This window comes from Pomacea canaliculata, linkage group LG9 (genome assembly GCF_003073045.1).
Source record: "Pomacea canaliculata isolate SZHN2017 linkage group LG9, ASM307304v1, whole genome shotgun sequence".
NCBI classification, from domain to species: domain Eukaryota; kingdom Metazoa; phylum Mollusca; class Gastropoda; order Architaenioglossa; family Ampullariidae; genus Pomacea; species Pomacea canaliculata.
The window spans coordinates 3,087,916-3,107,666 of record NC_037598.1 but is presented as its reverse complement, the minus strand read 5'-3'; the positions used below and the strand labels follow the sequence as shown (position 1 = coordinate 3,107,666).

Sequence of the window (19,751 nt, the reverse complement as noted above, 5' to 3'; positions counted from 1 at the left end):
CTAATGTTTCACACTGTCTAATGTAGGATGTGAAAAGTGACGATTTCACACTGTCTAATGTTTCACACTGTCTAATGTAGGCTGTGAATAGTGATTTCACGCTGTAGAATGTAAGCTCTGTATAGTCAAGATTTCACACTGTGTAGTCACTATTTCACACTATCTAATGTAGTCGCTGTGTAGTCACTGTTTCACACTGTCCTATGTACACTATGCATTCACTATTTCACAGTTATCGTCACTATCTTCACTCTCACTAGTTTTAGTCACAGTCCAGCAGGCCACCCTCTCTTTATTTACCACGTATACGTCACAAGTGAAATGTTGTGTCGTGTGATCACAACATTCACCAGGTCACAGAAGTCACAATCAACAAAGACAGAAGTCTACAAATCATTGACAGACGTTTATATTCAAAAGGCAAGCAGCCAAAAGACAGGTAACCTACAGGTAAGTGCTATAGGTGTAGAAGGTAAGTGATATAAGTATAGAAGGTAAGTAATACAGGTAGAGAAGCGCCATCTACAATCTACTCCCTCATCCCTAGCCTTGTCATCATCTTGTTGACGACTGGCTGCTGTTTGTCATGTTTTGTTATTCGGGTGTCGTGGGGACGAGGTGCAAGCAGGGTGGCCACCCCACTCTCCCTCTCGCACCTGGTCTAGTGTCACTGTTACTATTTATAGCTACAGGAGTGACGTGCACACATCAGTGCTTTCACTAAAGAGCAAGAACAGCCTGGAGCTCCATCACAGCTTGTAACACACGTAGTGCCGTGAGCACAACATCAACCAACGCCTGTAAATACAAAAATAACATCTCAGCCTTGTACACAACCAATGGCTGCAAATGCAAAGATGACATCACAGCCTCCTACACAGAACCAAGGCTTGCACACAGAAAGATAATACGTAACATCACAGCCTCGTAGGCACAACCGATAATACGTCACCGTCTGTATAGTTTATAATTTGCATGACAAAGGTCAGTGGTGTGTAGCTCCTGCTACAAAGCAAACACATCAGGACAAAGAGTGAAATCTTCACAGTGAGTGGGGGACACATGGTGGGTGGGGAGGCGAGTGGGGCTATGATGTAGGGGAGATAACCCACGAATTTCTAGGTCCGAGAGGACAACGAGCTATGGAGAGATGTCTCTACTCACTTGACAGGTTTCTCTCCTTCTCTCTCTCACACACACACGGACACATTGGCACTCACACTCGCGCGCACACACACATGAACACGCACGCACAGACATATCACACACGGACACACAGACGACCCACGTGCCCCACACAGTTTCGTCAGTAGGAAGAGGATGATGTCATTTAGTTGATGACACACTGCTGTTGTCTACTTGTGTTGATGTGCAGTGGTGTGGTGTAAACAGTTGATGTGTTGCTGTGCAGTGGTGTGGTGTAAACAGTTGATGTTGTGTTGCTGTGCAGTGGTGTGATGTAAACAGTGTGATTGTGTTGGTGTGTGCAGTGGTGTGTGTAAACAGTTGATGTTGTGTTGCTGTGCAGTGGTGTGGTGTAAACAGTTGATGTTGTGTTGCTGTGCAGTGGTGTGGTGTAAACAGTTGATGTTGTGTTGCTGTGCAGTGGTGTGGTGTAAACAGTTGATGTTGTGTTGCTGTGCAGTGGTGTGGTGTAAACAGTTGATGTTGTGTTGCTGTGCAGTGGTGTGGTGTAAACAGTTGATGTTGTGTTGTGTGTGTGTGTGTGTAAACAGTTGATGTTGTGTTGGTGTGGAGTGGTGTGTGTAAACAGTTGATGTTGTGTTGCTGTGCAGTGGTGTGGTGTAAACAGTTGATGTCAGTCAGTAACAAGGCGGTGTATTGATCCCATCGTAAAATGACATGGATGACAAAGTCCTTGATTTGAATGTTGTCTGGCTACTCAAGGCGGCAGTGATTGGTCCAATAACAGTTTGTTATAAACATCATTATGTAAACAGTTTGTTGTAGCAGCCACTGTGACAGCCTGGTGTCCACAACAACAACAACAACAACAACAACAACAACATGAGTGTGTCTGGCAGGAGAGCACCAGCAGGCCTGCAGTGGACACCAGGAGGCAGGTCCACACTCTGAACGCTCACACCTAGAATATGATGCTAGGAGAATATTATAAACTGTAACAGTGTCTAGTCATCACTGTAGTAGAGTGTAGTGTAGAGTGTAGAGTAGAGTGTAGAGTAGAGTGTAGTCCTAGTAGAGCATACAGTCTGAGCTGTGTGAGGTGATGTGTTATAACAACCACACTGCTCTACATGTATGGGATACAGTATCATGACACAGTCGAACTGTAAGACTCCCTTGTGCCAGGGTCTACTGTAGTCTATTGTGCCATTGTCTACTGTAGTCTATTGTGCCATTGTCTACTGTAGTCTATTGTACCATTGTCTACTGTAGTCTAACCTGTTGTACCATTGTCCACTGTAGTCAAACCTGTTGTCTACTGTAGTCAAACTATTGTACAGGACACTGTAGCAGCTCGTCCACACAACCTGTGACGTCACCTGTGACCCACAGAAGGTTAGACGACAGAACACCCAGTGACCTCTGTTTGAGAGCCAGCAGACGACAGACCATCGTTACCATCCAGTCCTACAGCTGGCTGTCGAGAGAAGTTGTTAAAGTGACACTAGAGCCGGCAGACGACAGAGAGAGAGAGAGAAAGGCGAAAAAGAGAGATATGATACGATCAAAGGCCGACGGGTTAAGGTTAGGATGACAAATAACCGTCTGGCATAAACATTGCTCACACGTGACCAGTGACCAGTGGCCACTGCAGCGTGACAAGTCAGTGAACGCACCGTGACGTCTGTCTGTGCACCTAAGCAACACAGTGTGACATCACACCCACAAACATAGCAATCCCACCTTGCTTCGCTGTTGAACATGATTGCAAATATTGTTTTCATTGAGTAGAGAGTGATATGAAGAGTTGGAATCTCTTTCTGACTGAAATAAAGCATTTTCTGAAATGTACATCAAGAAGAAAAACAGCCTTTTGTGCACAAACAAACAATCAACAAACGAATACACACCTTCGGCGTAGTGCGCGCCATATTTGATCACGTGACGTTGAGCAGAGTGACAAAGTATACTCTAGGAGTCTATATTAAATACGTCACTAGCAGTTTAGCTAGTGTATAACAACAACAGACAAGCAAATGCTAAAGACAGGATCCCTCGGCCGCAAGTTATCCTTTTCGCTGTGTAGGAAAAAGCTGACAATCCAACATGTCCGCCTCGGCTGGACACCATTTCTGTCTACGTTTTTGTCTACAGATGTCGGAGGGGTTGGGGAGTAGACGAGTAGTCGTCCTGAAATATGTCAACTTGTGCCCGTAAAAACTGAGTTGAACTAGTGCTGTAGAAAGGCGCGACTGAAGTGAGTGCCGGACTACTTTGTGAAAGTCACATACTTGCGCCCAGGGACTACATTGTGGAGCTTGGCTACGTCACACTAACTGCTTGTCACACAACACAAACACATTACGTCAGCACTACTGTGAAACGTAACCCCACACACACCGCGATATAGCAAGAAATACACCAACAACCTCCTCGCACAACCTTAGTTGACCCCGCGTGTGTTTGTATGCACAGTGACCTGTGGTGACCTGTCTACTGTCTACCTGGGGTCACCTGATGTGAGTGGTTGTCCCTCCCTAATTACTGTAATCACAGGCGGAAGTCACTAGAAAAAAGCTCTAACACCATGGCATCTTCTCACAGTAACTCTCCTTTAAAATAAAATCAGTTTGGCTGACGTTGCCACTAATGGGATCCCCAGCCCCCGTAATAAACATGAGGCCGCCATTCCAAACGGAAAGGGCGGTAACTCGTACAAACGTAGTTCAACAGCTCGTGCAGACCACGTGGCTAGTGACGTAAACCTCACGAGCCGTCTTGCGCCGTTAAAGTTCTGACGTCACGGATGACGTTGGACTGCAGTCGAAAGTCGTCGCCAGACGTCAGGTCGGGGTTGCTGTCGCTCTCCTCCATGCGGCTGTAGTACTTGACGCTGCTGGGCCGGATGAGAGTGCTCTCCCCTTCTAGGATGATGTGCTTGCTCGACAACCACATGAAGGAGTCGGACTTGCTGGCTGCAAGCACACAGCAGACACATGTGTCATGATTAGTGTCACTTGGCGGTGTCCTGTGTTACATGTGTCATGGCTAGTGTCACTTGGCGGTGTCCTGTGTTACAGACATGTGACATGTGTCATGATTAGTGTCATTTGGCAGTGTCCTGTGTTACATGTGTCATGGCTAGTGTCATTTGGCAGTGTCCTGTGTTACAGTGTCATGGCTAGTGTCATTTGGCGGTGTCCTGTGTTACAGACATGTGACATGTGTCATGATTAGTGTCATTTGGCAGTGTCCTGTGTTACATGTGTCATGGCTAGTGTCATTTGGCAGTGTCCTGTGTTACAGTGTCATGGCTAGTGTCATTTGGCGGTGTCCTGTGTTACATGTGTCATGGCTAGTGTCACTTGGCGGTGTCCTGTGTTACAGACATGTGACATGTGTCATGGCTAGTGTCATTTGGCAGTGTCCTGTGTTACAGACATGTGTCATGGCTAGTGTCATTTGGCAGTGTCCTGTGTTACAGACGTGTCATGGCTAGTGTCATTTGGCAGTGTCCTGTGTTACATGTGTCATGGCTAGTGTCACTTGGCGGTGTCCGGTGTTACAGACATGTGACATGTGTCATGGCTAGTGTCATTTGGCAGTGTCCTGTGTTACATGTGTCATGGCTAGTGTCACTTGGCGGTGTCCGGTGTTACAGACGTGTCATGGCTAGTGTCATTTGGCAGTGTCCTGTGTTACAGACATGTGTCATGGCTAGTGTCATTTGGCGGTGTCCTGTGTTACAGACGTGTCATGGCTAGTGTCATTTGACAGTGTCCTTTGACAGTGTCCTGTGTTACAGACATGTGTCATGGCAGTGTCATTTGGCAGTGTCCTGTGTTACATGTGTCATGGCTAGTGTCACTTGGCGGTGGTACCAGTTCCAAGCTGTGTGACAGTAACACTCACACACACACTCAAACACACACACCTAACACTCACCAGATGACAGCTACACCTGTACCTGAGGGCGAGGTCACTGACCTTTGTACTTGGGAGTCTGGCGGCCGGCCATGAGTAGCGCCCAGTAGACGAGGATGGACACAAGGCTAAAGGTCAGGCAGAAGGCGAGAAAGCTGGTTGGACCGAGACTGACCACCAGCTGCACACACAAAGTGACATGACATCCACAGCTGACAGCGCCACGGCCCCCTCTCGTCATCCACAGCTAGCGGTTCTCTCCCCTACATTATCATGCCACTTCCCTACCCTCCTGTCTACTCACTGTCCTCCTGTCCACTATATCGTTACTGTCCACTATATCTTCACTGTCCTCCTGTCCACTATATCGTTACTGTCCTCCTGTCCACTATATCGTTACTGTTCTCCTGTCCACTATATCGTTACTGTCCACTATATCGTTACTGTCCACTATATCTTCACTGTCCTCCTGTCCACTATATCGTTACTGTCCTCCTGTCCACTATATCGTTACTGTCCTCCTGTCCACTATATCGTTACTGTCCTCCTGTCCACTATATCGTTACTGTTCTCCTATCCACTATATCGTTACTGTCCACTATATATTCACTGTCCTCCTGTCCACTATATCGTCCTCCTGTCCACTATATCGTTACTGTCCTCCTGTCCACTATATCGTTACTGTCCTCCTGTCCACTATATCGTTACTGTCCTCCTGTCCACTATATCTTTACTGTCCACTATATCGTTACTGTCCTCCTGTCCACTATATCGTTACTGTCCACTATATCGTTACTGTCCTCCTGTCCACTATATCGTTACTGTCCACTATATCGTTACTGTCCTCCTGTCCACTATATCTTTACTGTCCACTATATCGTTACTGTCCTCCTGTCCACTATATCGTTACTGTCCTCCTGTCCACTATATCGTTACTGTCCTCCTGTCCACTATATCGTTACTGTCCACTATATCGTTACTGTCCTCCTGTCCACTATATCGTTACTGTCCTCCTGTCCACTATATCGTTACTGTCCACTATATCGTTACTGTCCTCCTGTCCACTATATCTTTACTGTCCTCCTGTCCACTATATCGTCCTCCTGTCCACTATATCGTCAATGCTACCTCCTGATTCACGCGCCATATCCTCACCGGTTAGTGTGCCGGTAGTTTTGCTAGAATATCTATGATTTAGTTTAAGAACGAAGGGTAGGTATGTTAGAAGTTAGAATAGACAATGCTGTAGCAACAGACATTTGTCTACTCCCAGAGCTAGCTCCTGGCCTGTTAGCAAGGACCAGCCACACCCAATCCCTCCTCCCAACAACCTACTAAAGGAGGTTGATTTGCTTCAACCCAGAGATTTCGCATTTCACGTGAAGGGTTTGGGAGAGAGAGAAGACCAAAATACCCGGAGAAACCCATTAATGGTCAGGACTTTGAACAAGGCGACTTCAAAATGTGTACCGAGGCGAGATGCGAACCTGGAAGTTTGGGTTAGCAGCTACTGTAGAGTACGAAAATGTCCCTACAGAGAGTAGTACACAAACTAGAAATGGTCATTGGTTCGCTGATCCTGTTGGTGACGTCTGTCACACTCATCCCATCATGCACACGGGCAGGCAAAGATGACTGTGAGTGTGTGTGAGAGAGACAGAGACAGAGAGACAGAGAGTGGGTGAAGGCTACTCACGTTGCCCACGATGATTGGACACAAAGCCTCCCCCAGCGCCGCCACGACCACCAGGCAGGTGGTGATGGAGTCTGAAACAAGTAGAACTCATGTAGAGCTTACACACACTGACAGAAAGGCAGACAGACAGGCAGACAGACAGACAGACAGACAGGCAGGCAGGCAGGCAGGCAGGCAGGCAGGCAGACGGACAGACAGGCAGACAGACAGACAGGCAGGCACACAGACAGGCAGACAGACAGACAGAGAGACAGACAGACAGGCACACAGACAGGCAGACAGACAGGCACACAGACAGGCAGACATACAGACAGGCAGGCAGGCAGACAGGCACACAGACAGACAGGCAGGCAGACAGACAGCGAGACAGACAGACAGACAGGCAGGCAGGCAGGCAGGCAGACGGACGGACAGACAGGCAGGCAGACAGACAGACAGACAGGCAGGCAGGCAGGCAGGCAGGCAGGCAGGCAGGCAGGCAGACAGACAGACAGCGAGACAGACAGACAGGCAGACAGGCAGACAGACAGACCCACTGTCTATTGCATGTTGTTGAATGAGAACGGAAAGTGTGGGCGGATTCGAGTGCTTTGAGCGGGTGTGACATCTCACGACCTCCGCTTTGTCTTTGGTGTCACGGTGTCATGGAGGGCCCCCACCCCTATGAATGTTGAAGATTAAGAGAGAGACAGAGATAGAGAGACAGAGATCTGATGCCTGCTACTCGTGTCCCTGACTGACGGCCCCTGACCCTTGTCTCCAGCGCTGTGTTCCAGTCCTGTCCAGACACAAGGTGTGCAATGTTCAGGTAACACATGGGGTCAGTCTGCCGAGGTTTTAATTTTTGTGGAAGTTTTGCAAGTTTTGGACAGAATAGTAAGATGATGTCTTGAAATGAGTGTCAGATTCTAAGTAGTACATTTTATCTTTCCAGACTTTTTGTTTCTCGTTAGTTCTGTCTCGCGTGTTGGCCATGGGTGGGCGCACTGAGTGCAGGTTCTGGAGGAGAGGCAACAGTCAGTGCCTCGTGTTTCTGATGGAAGCCCCACAAGCGGACGTGAACTTTGAGTTCAAGACTTTTACTGCGGACAGGAAGGCTTACTGTGATGTATTTTCAAACATATTTAAGCCTTTGGTTGTTGATTATCTTTTTAATTATATTCTTTTTTAATTTATATTTTTGTTGGTATTTTAATCTAGTATGCATGCCTCTAGAGCCGTGAGTGACACATGCTGTGAGGTGTGAGTACCCGGGTGTCGAGGACAGTGAGGGACCAGCGGTCAGGTCCACTGAATGCACGACGCCGGGTGCACCCGGGAATGTCGGGTACACTGAGCGACACGGTGTGGTGGTACTTACGGTTGATGTCGGGTACACTCAGTGGTACTCACGGTTGATGTCGATGTACTGCTCACACATGGACATGACTGTGGGCGACATGCTGGACACAAAGAGCCCCACGCTGCACGTGCCCATGTAGATGACCACGTGACTCCAGCGGAAAATGAGTGTGATGAGGAGCGCCACCGAGCAGCCGATCTGTGAACACACCAGCAACAGGGGCTGACGTACTCTCTGTGCTTGTGTGTGTGTGCACGTGCGTGTAATGTTTGTGTGAGGAGAGCGAAAACGAGAGAAGGAGAGAGAGAGGAGAGAGAGAGAAAGAAGGGGGAGAGAATAAAACAGTACAAGAAGCAGACAACTTGGAATAAACCACGTTCAAAAAGGTATAAAGTGTGAAGGTGTGTGTGCTTGTTGTTTCAAAGCGAGCTGCAGGTGAGCTCTACTCACCACGTTGACGAGGAGCATGAAGGCGGCGGTCAGTCGGGCAGCAAGGGGCACAGCAATCATCCGGCCCGAGGCGAAGAGGCCCTGAGCAAGGGGAACAAATCACGTGACTGGGATACCTTCTTCCTTGGCCTTCAACTCACCACCCCTCCCGCTTGACCCGCTATGTCGGCTATGAGATGTAAGCAAGTGTCATCAAATCTGACAGCTGTGAGAAAAGTATGGTGGCTGACCACAGATATACTTTCTCTAGATGACAGACTCCATGTTAGCTTACTGGACGTTGAGTGGTTGCGCGGCTCGCTGCCTCCCGGAAGTTTTATTACAACGCTCGCCAGGTGTCTCCAGTAGCTTTGCACTAGGGGTCACACTCTCCACTAGGGGTCACACTCTCCACTAGAGGTCACACTCATCCACTAGGGGTCACACTCACCCACTAGGGGTCACACTCACCCAGAAGCAAGCGTCCAGCACCGCCCCCTCGTACTTCTTCAACCCCGGCAGCTGCGACTCGTGGGCGTAGGTATAGATGTAGTTAGCATACGACGACTGCAATAATAATAATAATAACCATCATCATCATCATTATCATCATCATCATCATCATCATCAAGAATACCCACTCTTTACGCTGTATTCCCTTCTCGGTCATCTGCCACCTTACAGTGTTCTCTGACAAGGACTAGTGACACATGGCACTACCACAGATGTGTAGAGACAAGGACTAGTGACAACACATGACACTACCACAGGTGTGTAGAGACAAGGACTAGTGACACATGGCACTACCACAGATGTGTAGAGACAAGGACTAGTGACAACACATGACACTACCACAGATATGTAGAGACAAGGACTAGTGACACATGGCACTACCACAGATGTGTAGAGACAAGGACTAGTGACAACAACATGACACCCACACAGATGTGTAGTAGACACAGGACTAGTGACACATGGCACTACCACAGATGTGTAGAGACAAGACTTAGTGACAACCACATGAACACTACCACAGATGTGTAGAGACAAGGACTAGTGACAACACATGACACCACCACAGATGTGTAGAGACAAGGACTAGTGACAACACATGACACCACCACAGATGTGTAGAGACAAGGACTAGTGACACATGGCACTACCACAGATGTGTAGAGACAAGGACTAGTGACGGTTGGCAGACAAACTCAGGGCAACACCAACTTCCGTTTGTGTAGTTTCAGACGAAAGGAACTTGCCGTGCAGTAAAAATGGAAGTTTTGTAAATGAGTTTAACGAGAGTGAGGGCAAACATCAGGACTGTAGAGTGAATCATCTCTACATGAAAACAATGATGTTGTGTGTGTGATAGGAAGCTGATGCCTAGATGAACAATGTCAACAATATTGTGGCCACGATTAATTGGCTGGATGTTGATGATTTCTCACGAGACAACACCTGACTGGGGCGTTACCAAAGGTACACAAGTTATTGTTGGTAAACAAACTCAGACTTGACTTTGTGCTTGAATTGAATCTGCTCTGACCACAGGATGTGGACGATTCTGACATGCGCAGTGGCGATGAGGTGCGAAGACCGCCAAGATGCACATCCTGTCTACACGTGTCTGGCATTGCTGTGTATGGTGGAGACAATGGTGTCTACAGGTCTAGTCATATACACCTACACACTTGTGTACACTTGTATACACTTGTGCTCAGGCTCAGCGTGCTCTTTAGGACTGCGAGTCCAAGCTGTGCACATTTTGAATTTATTATTATTATTATTAAAGTTATTAACAGGACATAGGTATGTCAAGTAAACATAGTTTACACAGGTAAACACATGAAGTATTAACTTGGTAAAGACAACAAACAACAATGTATTCTCAGTGCACTCCGTGATGACAGTTCATATATATATATCTGTATGTGGACTTGCACGGGTAGAGTGAGTACAGAGATCACGTGGCTACATGAGGCACACGAGCGGCAGATAACTCACCTGAAGCCCATCAAACAGGAAGAGGCAGACACAGGTAAACAGGGTCACCATTGCCGTCTCTCGGGTCCGCACGAGTAGATCAGGTCTTTGACCCACCCTACCACACTGTCCACTGACAGACCTGAGGCGAGAGAGAGACAGAGAGAGAGACAGAGAGTATAACGTCACCACGCTGTCCACTGACAGACCTGAGGCGAGAGAGAGACAGAGAGAGAGACAGAGAGTATAACGTCACCACACTGTCCACTGACTGACCTGAGGCGAGAGAGAGAGACAGAGAGAGAGACAGAGAGTATAACGTCACCACGCTGTCCACTGACTAACCCAATCATCATATTGTCCAGTAGCAGACCTGACCTCGTGAGGTCAAAGGTCTGTACACAATCCTGTAGAAGGCGATTGTCAGAGATTTCCGTAGGCCTGTCGACGTGGACGACGGAGGGGGATCAATGGTTGAAAGTACAAGGTACAGAAAGACACCACAACACAATCACAATCACAATCACACCGAGCTTCAAACGTGTCAAAGGAAGTGTCATCCACAGAGGAAGCACAAACACTTGCACACAAACTCTGCGGTTGGGCCGCGTGTAGTCACGTGGGTGGTGCGGGTACGTGAGCTGTTGGCCGGGTACTTCCTCTGTAGCCACTGCTCACACGACTTGTCTTCACAGTCTGTCATTGTACAAACATGTAGTGTACACATGTAGTGACATTTAGAGACATTATTCTGCCGCCTGTCAGCAAACAGACCTCGTCATCACACAGGCTGCTGTGCTCAGGCGCTCGTCTTTGTTTGTTTGTCTCCCCTGTTGCTAGCGCACAGCAACCAGCAACAGGTTGCACTCCTCTACATTTCACATTTTACAGACAGAAACTTAATATTAGATGAGATCAAACCACACACAAACACAGACAAACATACACACAAACACACACAGAGGAAAACACACACAAATACACACACACACGTAGTTCCAAGTACACAAGGGGATGTAACTGACAAGAACAAACACACAGCTGGTCACGTGGTTCCACTCACACTCACACATACACAAGCGCGTGTCATTGACGCACTCAGCTGGTCACGTGGTCTTACTCTGTGTCTGGGAGGCCACGTGTGGGTGGTGGACTTCGCCGTACGATACACCCTTTGGCTTAAGTCCCCTGAATTTCTCCATGAAGATGACGTAAGCGACAAGGAAAGCCACGCTCAACTGCAACAGTAGACACACTGGCCAATCAGAGTGCTTACCTACTACAGACTGGCCAATCAGAGTGCTTATCTACAATACACTGGCCAATCAGAACGTTTACATACTACAGACTGGCCAATCAGAGTGCTTACCTACTACAGACTGGCCAATCAGCGTGCTTACCTACTACAGACTGGCCAATCAGAGTGCTTATCTACAATACACTGGCCAATCAGAACGTTTACATACTACAGACTGGCCAATCAGAGTGCTTACCTACTACTGACTGGCCAATCAGAGTGCTTACCTACTACAGACTGGCCAATCAGAGTGCTTACCTACTACAGACTGACCAATCAGAGTGCTTACCTACTACAGACTGACCAATCAGAGTGCTTACCTACTACTGACTGGCCAATCAGAGTGCTTACCTACTACAGACTGGCCAATCAGAGTGCTTACCTACTACAGACTGGCCAGTCAGGCTGCTTACAATATACAGACTAGCTAATGTCATGGCGCTTACACAGTACTTAATTCATGCTGGCCAATTAGAGAGCTGGTCAACCACTGGCTGATGAAATCAGGGCACTTACAGTACACAGGCTTGTCAATCATGGCGCTTGTGCTACACAGGCGGACCAATCGAAGCATTTCCTAACACGTGACATGGCAAATGTTCACGACTCTCAGACTCGTGGCTGCTGACGCCAGTCTCTTAACAAGGGAGACTATCGCTACAACTCTAGAAGGACCCACAACGCCATGCCACTACTATTTTTTACATACCGGAAAAAGGGCCTGAAGTAGGGTCAGGGGTTGAGTGAGAGTTAAGGTTTGGGTTAAGAGAGGCTGAAGGTTAGAGTTTTATTTTACAGTTTTACGGGGGGTCATGGCGTCCATAGTAACCGATGTCGATGCCTCGTGAGCTCTCCTAAAGTTAATTTAGCGGATCGGTCTGGTGTCAAGGGAGGGAGATAGAGGAGACAGGAAGTGACCTCTGACCTGTAGGGTGCCGAGGATGTAGAAGGCCATGGGCACGTGGCTCATTTGTCGGTACCGGAACACTCGTTGCGGCTGGGGAGCGATGTGTACGATGGCAATGTTGGAGGCGTTGGTGGTGGCTGTCTGATGTTGTTGTGGCTGTTGTGCCCCTAGTGGCGACTCGATTGTGAAGCCGTCAATGTAAGGGGAGCAATCCTTGTTTAACAAGAAGGCGGAGGCGATCATAGGGCTGACGAAAGCGCCAAGGCCGTAGAAACAGTGCATTGCCTGGGGTCAAAGGTTACAAAAATAATTAACACGTGTCCACATTTCAGTTGCAGAAATAAGTCAGTAAACACATTTTATTTGTCTCTACAGCTCTCAGCTCGCACAGCCACCACCGTCAGACCCTACAGACACCGTGCAGACATGCGACAATGACGTCACACGGGTGTATACTACCCCGACATAACCATTATCACGAATCTCCTTATTCTGTCTGTCCCTCTCTCTGTCTCCTTCTCTCGCTCACGTGTCTCGGTGTCACGTGTCAGGCCGCGTACCTGTAGGAATGGAGACACGTGTTTACCGAAGAGCAGGATCATGCGCAGGTTGGCCACACAGTCCAGGCAGCCCATGCACCACCCCATGATGACGAGGACGACGATGAGAGAGGCGAGGTTGGTGCATGCTGGGATGACAAACATGGAGAGCGAGATGCAGATACCCGAGGCCATCATCAGACTGTGGTTGGGTAGTCTGCAAGTACAAGTACAGGTACACGTACACATACACACGCTAGTGTCTACAGTGTGCAAGTACTGCAACATTTCAAGTGCAATTACTGTAACATTTTCAAGTGCAAGTACTGTAACGTTTCAAGTGCAAGTACTGCAACATTTCAAGTGCAATTACTGTAACATTTTCAAGTGCAAGTACTGCAACATTTCAAGTGCAAGTATTGTAACATTTCAAGTGCAAGTATTGTAACATTTCAAGTGTGCACGTACTCTAACATTTCAAGTGCAAGTACTGTAACGTCTCAAGTGCAAGTACTGCAACGTTTCAAGTGCAAGTACTGCAACATTTCAAGTGCAATTACTGTAACGTTTACAGTGCAAGTACTGTGACGTTTAAAGTGCAAGTACTCTAACGTTTAAAGTGCAAGTACTCTAACATTTTAAGTGCAAGTACTGCAACATTTTAAGTGCAAGTACTGCAACATTTCAAGTGCAAGTACTCTAACATTTTAAGTGCAAGTACTGTAACGTTTAAAGTGCAAGTATTGTAACATTTTAAGTGCAAGTACTGTAACGTTTAAAGTGCAAGTACTCTAACATTTTAAGTGCAAGTACTGTAACATTTCAAGTGCAAGTACTGCAACATTTCAAGTGCATGTACTGTGATGATTAAATTGCAAGTACTTTAACATTTTAAGTGCAAGTACTGTAACGTTTAAAGTGCAAGTACTCTAACATTTTAAGTGCAAGTACTGCAACATTTCAAGTGCAAGTACTCTAACTATTTTAAGTGCAAGTACTCTAACGTTTCAAGTGCAAGTACTGTGACGTTTAAAGTGCAAGTACTCTAACATTTTAAGTGCAAGTACTGCAACATTTCAAGTGCAAGTACTCTAATATTTTAAGTGCAAGTACTCTAACATTTCAAGTGCAAGTACTGTGACGTTTAAAGTGCAAGTACTCTAACATTTTAAGTGCAAGTACTGTAACATTTCAAGTGCAAGTACTGCAACATTTCAAGTGCAAGTACTGCAACATTTCAAGTGCAAGTACTCTAACATTTCAAGTGCAAGTACTGTGACGTTTAAAGTGCAAGTACTGCAACATTTCAAGTGCAAGTACTCTAAAATTTCAAGTGCAAGTACTGTGACGTTTAAAGTGCAAGTACTCTAACATTTTAAGTGCAAGTACTGCAACATTTCAAGTGCAAGTACTCTAACATTTCAAGTGCAAGTACTGTGACGTTTAAAGTGCAAGTACTCTAACGTTTCAAGTGCAAGTACTCTAACATTTTAAGTGCAAGTACTGCAACATTTCAAGTGCAAGTACTGTAACATTTTAAGTGCAAGTACTGTGACGTTTAAAGACAGCCATACAGATGACAGTCGGTCCTCTCTATACGCAACATTATTTACTGAGAAGTCGCCAGGCCAGGTTGTGTTGCCGCCCTCTGAATGTGACTTCATTACACTAAAGCTAATTAGACTGTAATTGCAGCTAAGTGGTCTGAGAGTGTTGTATCCTGAATGTCCACGATGATCTCGCTGGTGTGTGCGTGTGTGTGTTCATCCTGTGTGTGTTCGCTCAGCCTATCATGCTGCTCCTGCAGTGCCAGACCCAGACACAAGACTAGCACCAGTCCACCCACAACACACCCACAGAGATGCCACTCAGCCCCACAACACACCCACAGAGATGCCACTCAGCCCCACAACACACTCACAGAGATGCCACTCAGCCCACAACACACCCACAGAGATGCCACTCAGCCCCACAACACACCCACAGAGATGCCACTCAGCCCCACAACACACTCACAGAGATGCCACTCAGCCCCACAACACACCCACAGAGATGCCACTCAGCCCCACAAACACACCCACAGAGATGCACTCAGCCCCACAACACACCCACAGAGATGCCACTCAGCCCCACAACACACCCCACAGAGATGCCACTCAGCCCACAACACACCCACAGAGATGCCACTCAGCCCCACAACACACTCACAGAGATGCCACTCAGCCCCACAACACACCCACAGAGATGCCACTCAGCCCCACAACACACTCACAGAGATGCCACTCAGCCCCACCCAATGCCAGCGCAGATGTTCATCATTTGTCTGTGACAGTCGCAAACCTGATTTATTACAGGTGCCCCCACCCCCAGGTCCTGTCAATGGAACATCAAAGCCACTGGGCGCAGTCTGGTGTCACGCTACTTGTTTCTGACGAATGACTGAAGGTAAGGCTGAGAGTATGAGGCTACACAGTTCAACACAGTTCTACACAGTTCTGTTTTCTCTCTCGTTAGTAGAGCACCGCGCAGTCCGCCATCTACTGGGACAGTAGAGAAAGGATGAAAATGTGCGTGTGCTTGTCTTGTCGCCTGTATTTGCGTGCGTGTGTGTGTATGAGAGAGAGAGAGAGGAAGACAGTGTGTGTGTGTGAGAGAGAAGACAGTGTGTGTGTGTGAGAGAGAGAGGAAGACAGTGTGTGTGAGAGAGAGAGAGGGAGACAGTGTGTGTGTCATGTTTCTCCTGTCCCCAACCCCGGTGGTATCTCGTGCCCCAAGTGTTGTGTCCCCTGTTGCCAGCCCATGCTGTGTGTCAGACCCCACTGCAGGTCTTCACCTCCGATGTTTGTAAAGAGAGCAGATGCCTAGAGTGAAGCCAGACACACTTCCTCCTTCACTGCGCATGTGCAGCAGCCGCCATGTCGACGATGGCACAGTTCAATGCCCAGCAATGACAGCAGTTTGTCTACAGTCAGCATCTGAGGCGAGAACACTGCACAGGTCCAGTGCCATGCCATCGGCCAAGTTCCGGACACGGCAGTAGCCCCCCGCCCCACTCACCAGGGGAGACGGTGGGGAGGGTGAGGAACCTTCGCCATCAAACCACTGATGCTCCCAACGCCGGGACAGAGAGTTAGCAGGGGTCACGGGGTCAGGGGTCTCACTCTCCCAGGCGCAACAAATGTCACTCCCTGCAAATATCGGCAAAACTTCGAGGGAGGGGAGGGCAGAAGTCGAAGACTACAGTTAACCCCCCTTTGCCCGTGTGTGTGGCTCTAATCCCCTTGCGCTCCCCCCACAGACGTGTAGGCAGCCATCTGGTGGGTCTGCTGACCGGCCTGATAGACGAGCCTGTCGGGCGGACATGGGATTAACCCATTAATACTCCATCCCCCCGCGGTCTGAAGCCTCGGCACTTGGCCACCAGCCTGCCCCCAGCTTCCTCTACAACTCTGCTCTGCTATCGGCATAAATGTAGCCACCACCACCACCACCACCACCACCGGGAACCCACTGGCCTGTCACAAGAAAGAAAAGACATGAGAGAAGAAGATTCTAACGGAAGTTTAAAATATTCTGCGAGGCGGTCACTGCTGACAGTGTCCCCAGGTCATTGACCTGCTGTCATCTACTGCACTGATCTGTCTTACAAGGACCAGAGTGGTTGTGAACCCAGCCTCAACTAGTTGACACTGACATGACTGCTGGTGTGACCGTCTGACATGACTGCTGGTGTGACAGTCTGACATGACTGCTGGTGTGACCGTCTGACACGACTGCTGGTGTGACAGTCTGACATGACTGCTGGTGTGACCATCTGACATGACTGCTGGTGTGACAGTCTGACATGACATTTTAATTGATTTGTCACATTCATGGCAATGAGGTGGCCTGTCAGTGTGTTTGTGAGCGTGCACTCTATGCCTGTATGGTAGAGAGACTGAAAGTCCAGCAATGTCCTGCCCCACAGCTGCAGCGTTCACTTCTGACATCATGTGACAGGCTGTGTTCACCCGCCAGATGTCGCCTGCTGTTGCATGCTGCAGTTGCTTATTATTTATCTTTTTACAGCAGACTGCAAATTAATCTTATTATGTTATTTATTTTCTCTTCGCAAATCTCTATGAACAACACCTTTTGTATCACACGCAAAAAACACACTGACGTACGCGCGCGCTAGTTAATGATTGCGCGCTGCCTGGTGAGATGACACGCACAATTAATTGAGGTCAAAGTTGACTGCCATTCGCCACTTGCTTTGGGATGAACCTGGAGCAGCAGAAGCCCTGATGAAGACAGAGACTACGCGACACAAGACAAGTGTTAGTCACGTGACAGTCTATGTGCAACATCACTGATGTCAATGACACCTGAAGCCTGCCTGTCACCGTGAATACGTCACCTGTACAGTCGATACTTGCGCCCTCCACTTGTTGTGGAGGACAAGTGGTAATTATGAAGATCTTTTATTAGCTGATTAGACGAGATCTGAACCCAGGATAGCCAACCTTCACTGCATGGGTGACAGGCGCTAAATAGCAATCAGCTCAGTCTGCACTGTACACCGCAGTTTAGGCGGCGCAGTGGCAGTGTTAGACAGGTATCACTGTGTGTGGCCTGCTGACAGGTATCGCTGTGTGTGGCCTGCTGACAGGTATCACTGTGTGTGGCCTGCTGACAGGTATCACTGTGTGTGGCCTGCTGACAGGTATCGCTGTGTGTGGCCTGCTGACAGGTATCACTGTGTGTCGCCTGTTAACGGAGGGCTACCTCGGGGCTCGTCATTAACCTTACTCACCACTGCACCCTCCCTTCAGTCCATCCACTCATCCTCCTGTGTTTGTCTGCAGGCTGCTGGTTCCTTCTCCTACGTTAGTAGAATTCTGACCCAGACGTGAGTGAGGCGAGCTGGCACACTCTCAGGTGGTCACCGGAAGTAGGGAGGGAGGGCAGGTGCAGCACGCTCTGACCTCTGGCTTCCATGGGCGAGCACAGCGCCATCTCGCGCCGTGCAGACGAGTCAGGCGAGGGCTTGTAAAAATTTGATTAGAGGGAGACCATTGTAACAAGCGAGGTCTGGGGAAGGGGTGAGGATGTGGCAGTCCGGTGCTCTGCCCCTTGTCACGTGCCGTACAATATTTATCCAGGCTTAGCTACCAGCCAGTCTTCCCCCCAGGACGGCGCACGTCACATGCAATCAGCAGAGCTATCGAGAACCCCACGCCATTGGTTCCGTTCAAGATCAGGCGCAGTAATCTCCCTTATCTCTTGATCATCGATTTCAACAAGTCGTGTCCGGCGTCACGTAGTCGCCAACGTGCTCAACCCTAGTCGTGACTTAGTCGCCAACGAGCTCAACCTCAGTCGTCAAAGCGTTGGACGTCAAGGTGCAGAACGGAAGTAGTCATTGTTTTAGACCGGAAACAGAATGCACCGCAGAACTTTCCTTGCTGATAATTGTAGCTACCTACCATTAGATGCCGTGACGTAGCCTTAGTTGCTGGCACGGCGTTAAAAACAAACAAACAAAGCTACCATCATACACCCCCCTCAGCCCTCACATCCACCCCTCCACCAAACAACCAACAAACACTGCGACCCGACTGTAGGAAAGTCTCAAGAAAGAAAATGTCCGACGAGTGCCGCGAGGAAGACAGGTCCCCCCATGGTGTTACTGGCAGCATTACTGGATGGTGTTACTGGCAGCGTTACTGGATGGTGTTTAATATGGGCAACAGTGAAGACACTGTGACAATGAACAAACGAGAGCAGTGAACAGGGAGGAGACGGCCAAGAGACAGTTGATCATTCAGTGAACAGCGCACAGCGCCGCCATGAATTCCACGAGTTGTCTGAGTTCGTCTTTTCCTGCGGGCGGCTCACCAGCAATGCTCGTGGAGTGGGACTAGCGACAGGCGGAAGTGACGTATACTCCGATCATGGACGTCATCTGCACTTGACATTTGACCCTGGAGAGAGTGGCGGATGGCGGTGGGGTGGTGACCTCGGTACCTGTGGCACGAGTCAAGTCGACCTCAAACACTGCTCAGCGCTCACTGATTGACAGGCGCGCGACTCCGCCCACTTCCCAGTGATTTCACATCACACGGAGGTCGTCGTGGAGGGCGGGGTCCAGGCGTCCGAGAAGAGAGGCGAGAAGACGAGAGACAGTCGTAAACGAGTACTTGGTGGCACAGTGACACAGAGACCATAGTGTCACAGTGACACACAGAACATAGTGTCACATTGACACAGAGACCATAGTGTCAGAGTGACACATAGGACGTAGTGCTACACCACTGAAGGATATACCACTACAGTGACGTAGAGAACGTAGTGTTATAACAGTGTTACAGCAATACAGGGAGACACAAAGACCACAGTGTTACAATGAGGGCAGTTTGTGACACAAGTCACGCCTTCCTGTCACGTTGCGTGTCAGTAAAGTGACACCTTCATGTCACGAGGCGTGTAGCTGACATGACAGTAAG

At 48.5% G+C, this 19,751-nt stretch overlaps 1 protein-coding gene across 1 annotated transcript in view; it reads right to left on the bottom strand.

The window, feature by feature from the left end:
* Positions 1-2,327: 2,327 nt before the first annotated feature.
* The window catches only part of LOC112572083 (major facilitator superfamily domain-containing protein 4A-like), a 39,244-nt gene continuing 21,820 nt past the window's right edge, over positions 2,328-19,751 (bottom strand). The window contains exons 2-12 of the mRNA XM_025251610.1: positions 13,285-13,480; positions 12,743-13,009; positions 11,641-11,758; positions 11,157-11,216; positions 10,542-10,774; positions 9,009-9,104; positions 8,559-8,639; positions 8,159-8,306; positions 6,767-6,837; positions 5,134-5,251; positions 2,328-4,121 (exon numbers count right to left, since the gene is read on the bottom strand). Of these exons, the coding sequence (XP_025107395.1) occupies positions 3,913-4,121; positions 5,134-5,251; positions 6,767-6,837; positions 8,159-8,306; positions 8,559-8,639; positions 9,009-9,104; positions 10,542-10,774; positions 11,157-11,216; positions 11,641-11,758; positions 12,743-13,009; positions 13,285-13,480 (1,597 nt within the window). The 3' untranslated portion in view covers positions 2,328-3,912. The remainder of the gene's footprint in view (positions 4,122-5,133; positions 5,252-6,766; positions 6,838-8,158; positions 8,307-8,558; positions 8,640-9,008; positions 9,105-10,541; positions 10,775-11,156; positions 11,217-11,640; positions 11,759-12,742; positions 13,010-13,284; positions 13,481-19,751) is intronic.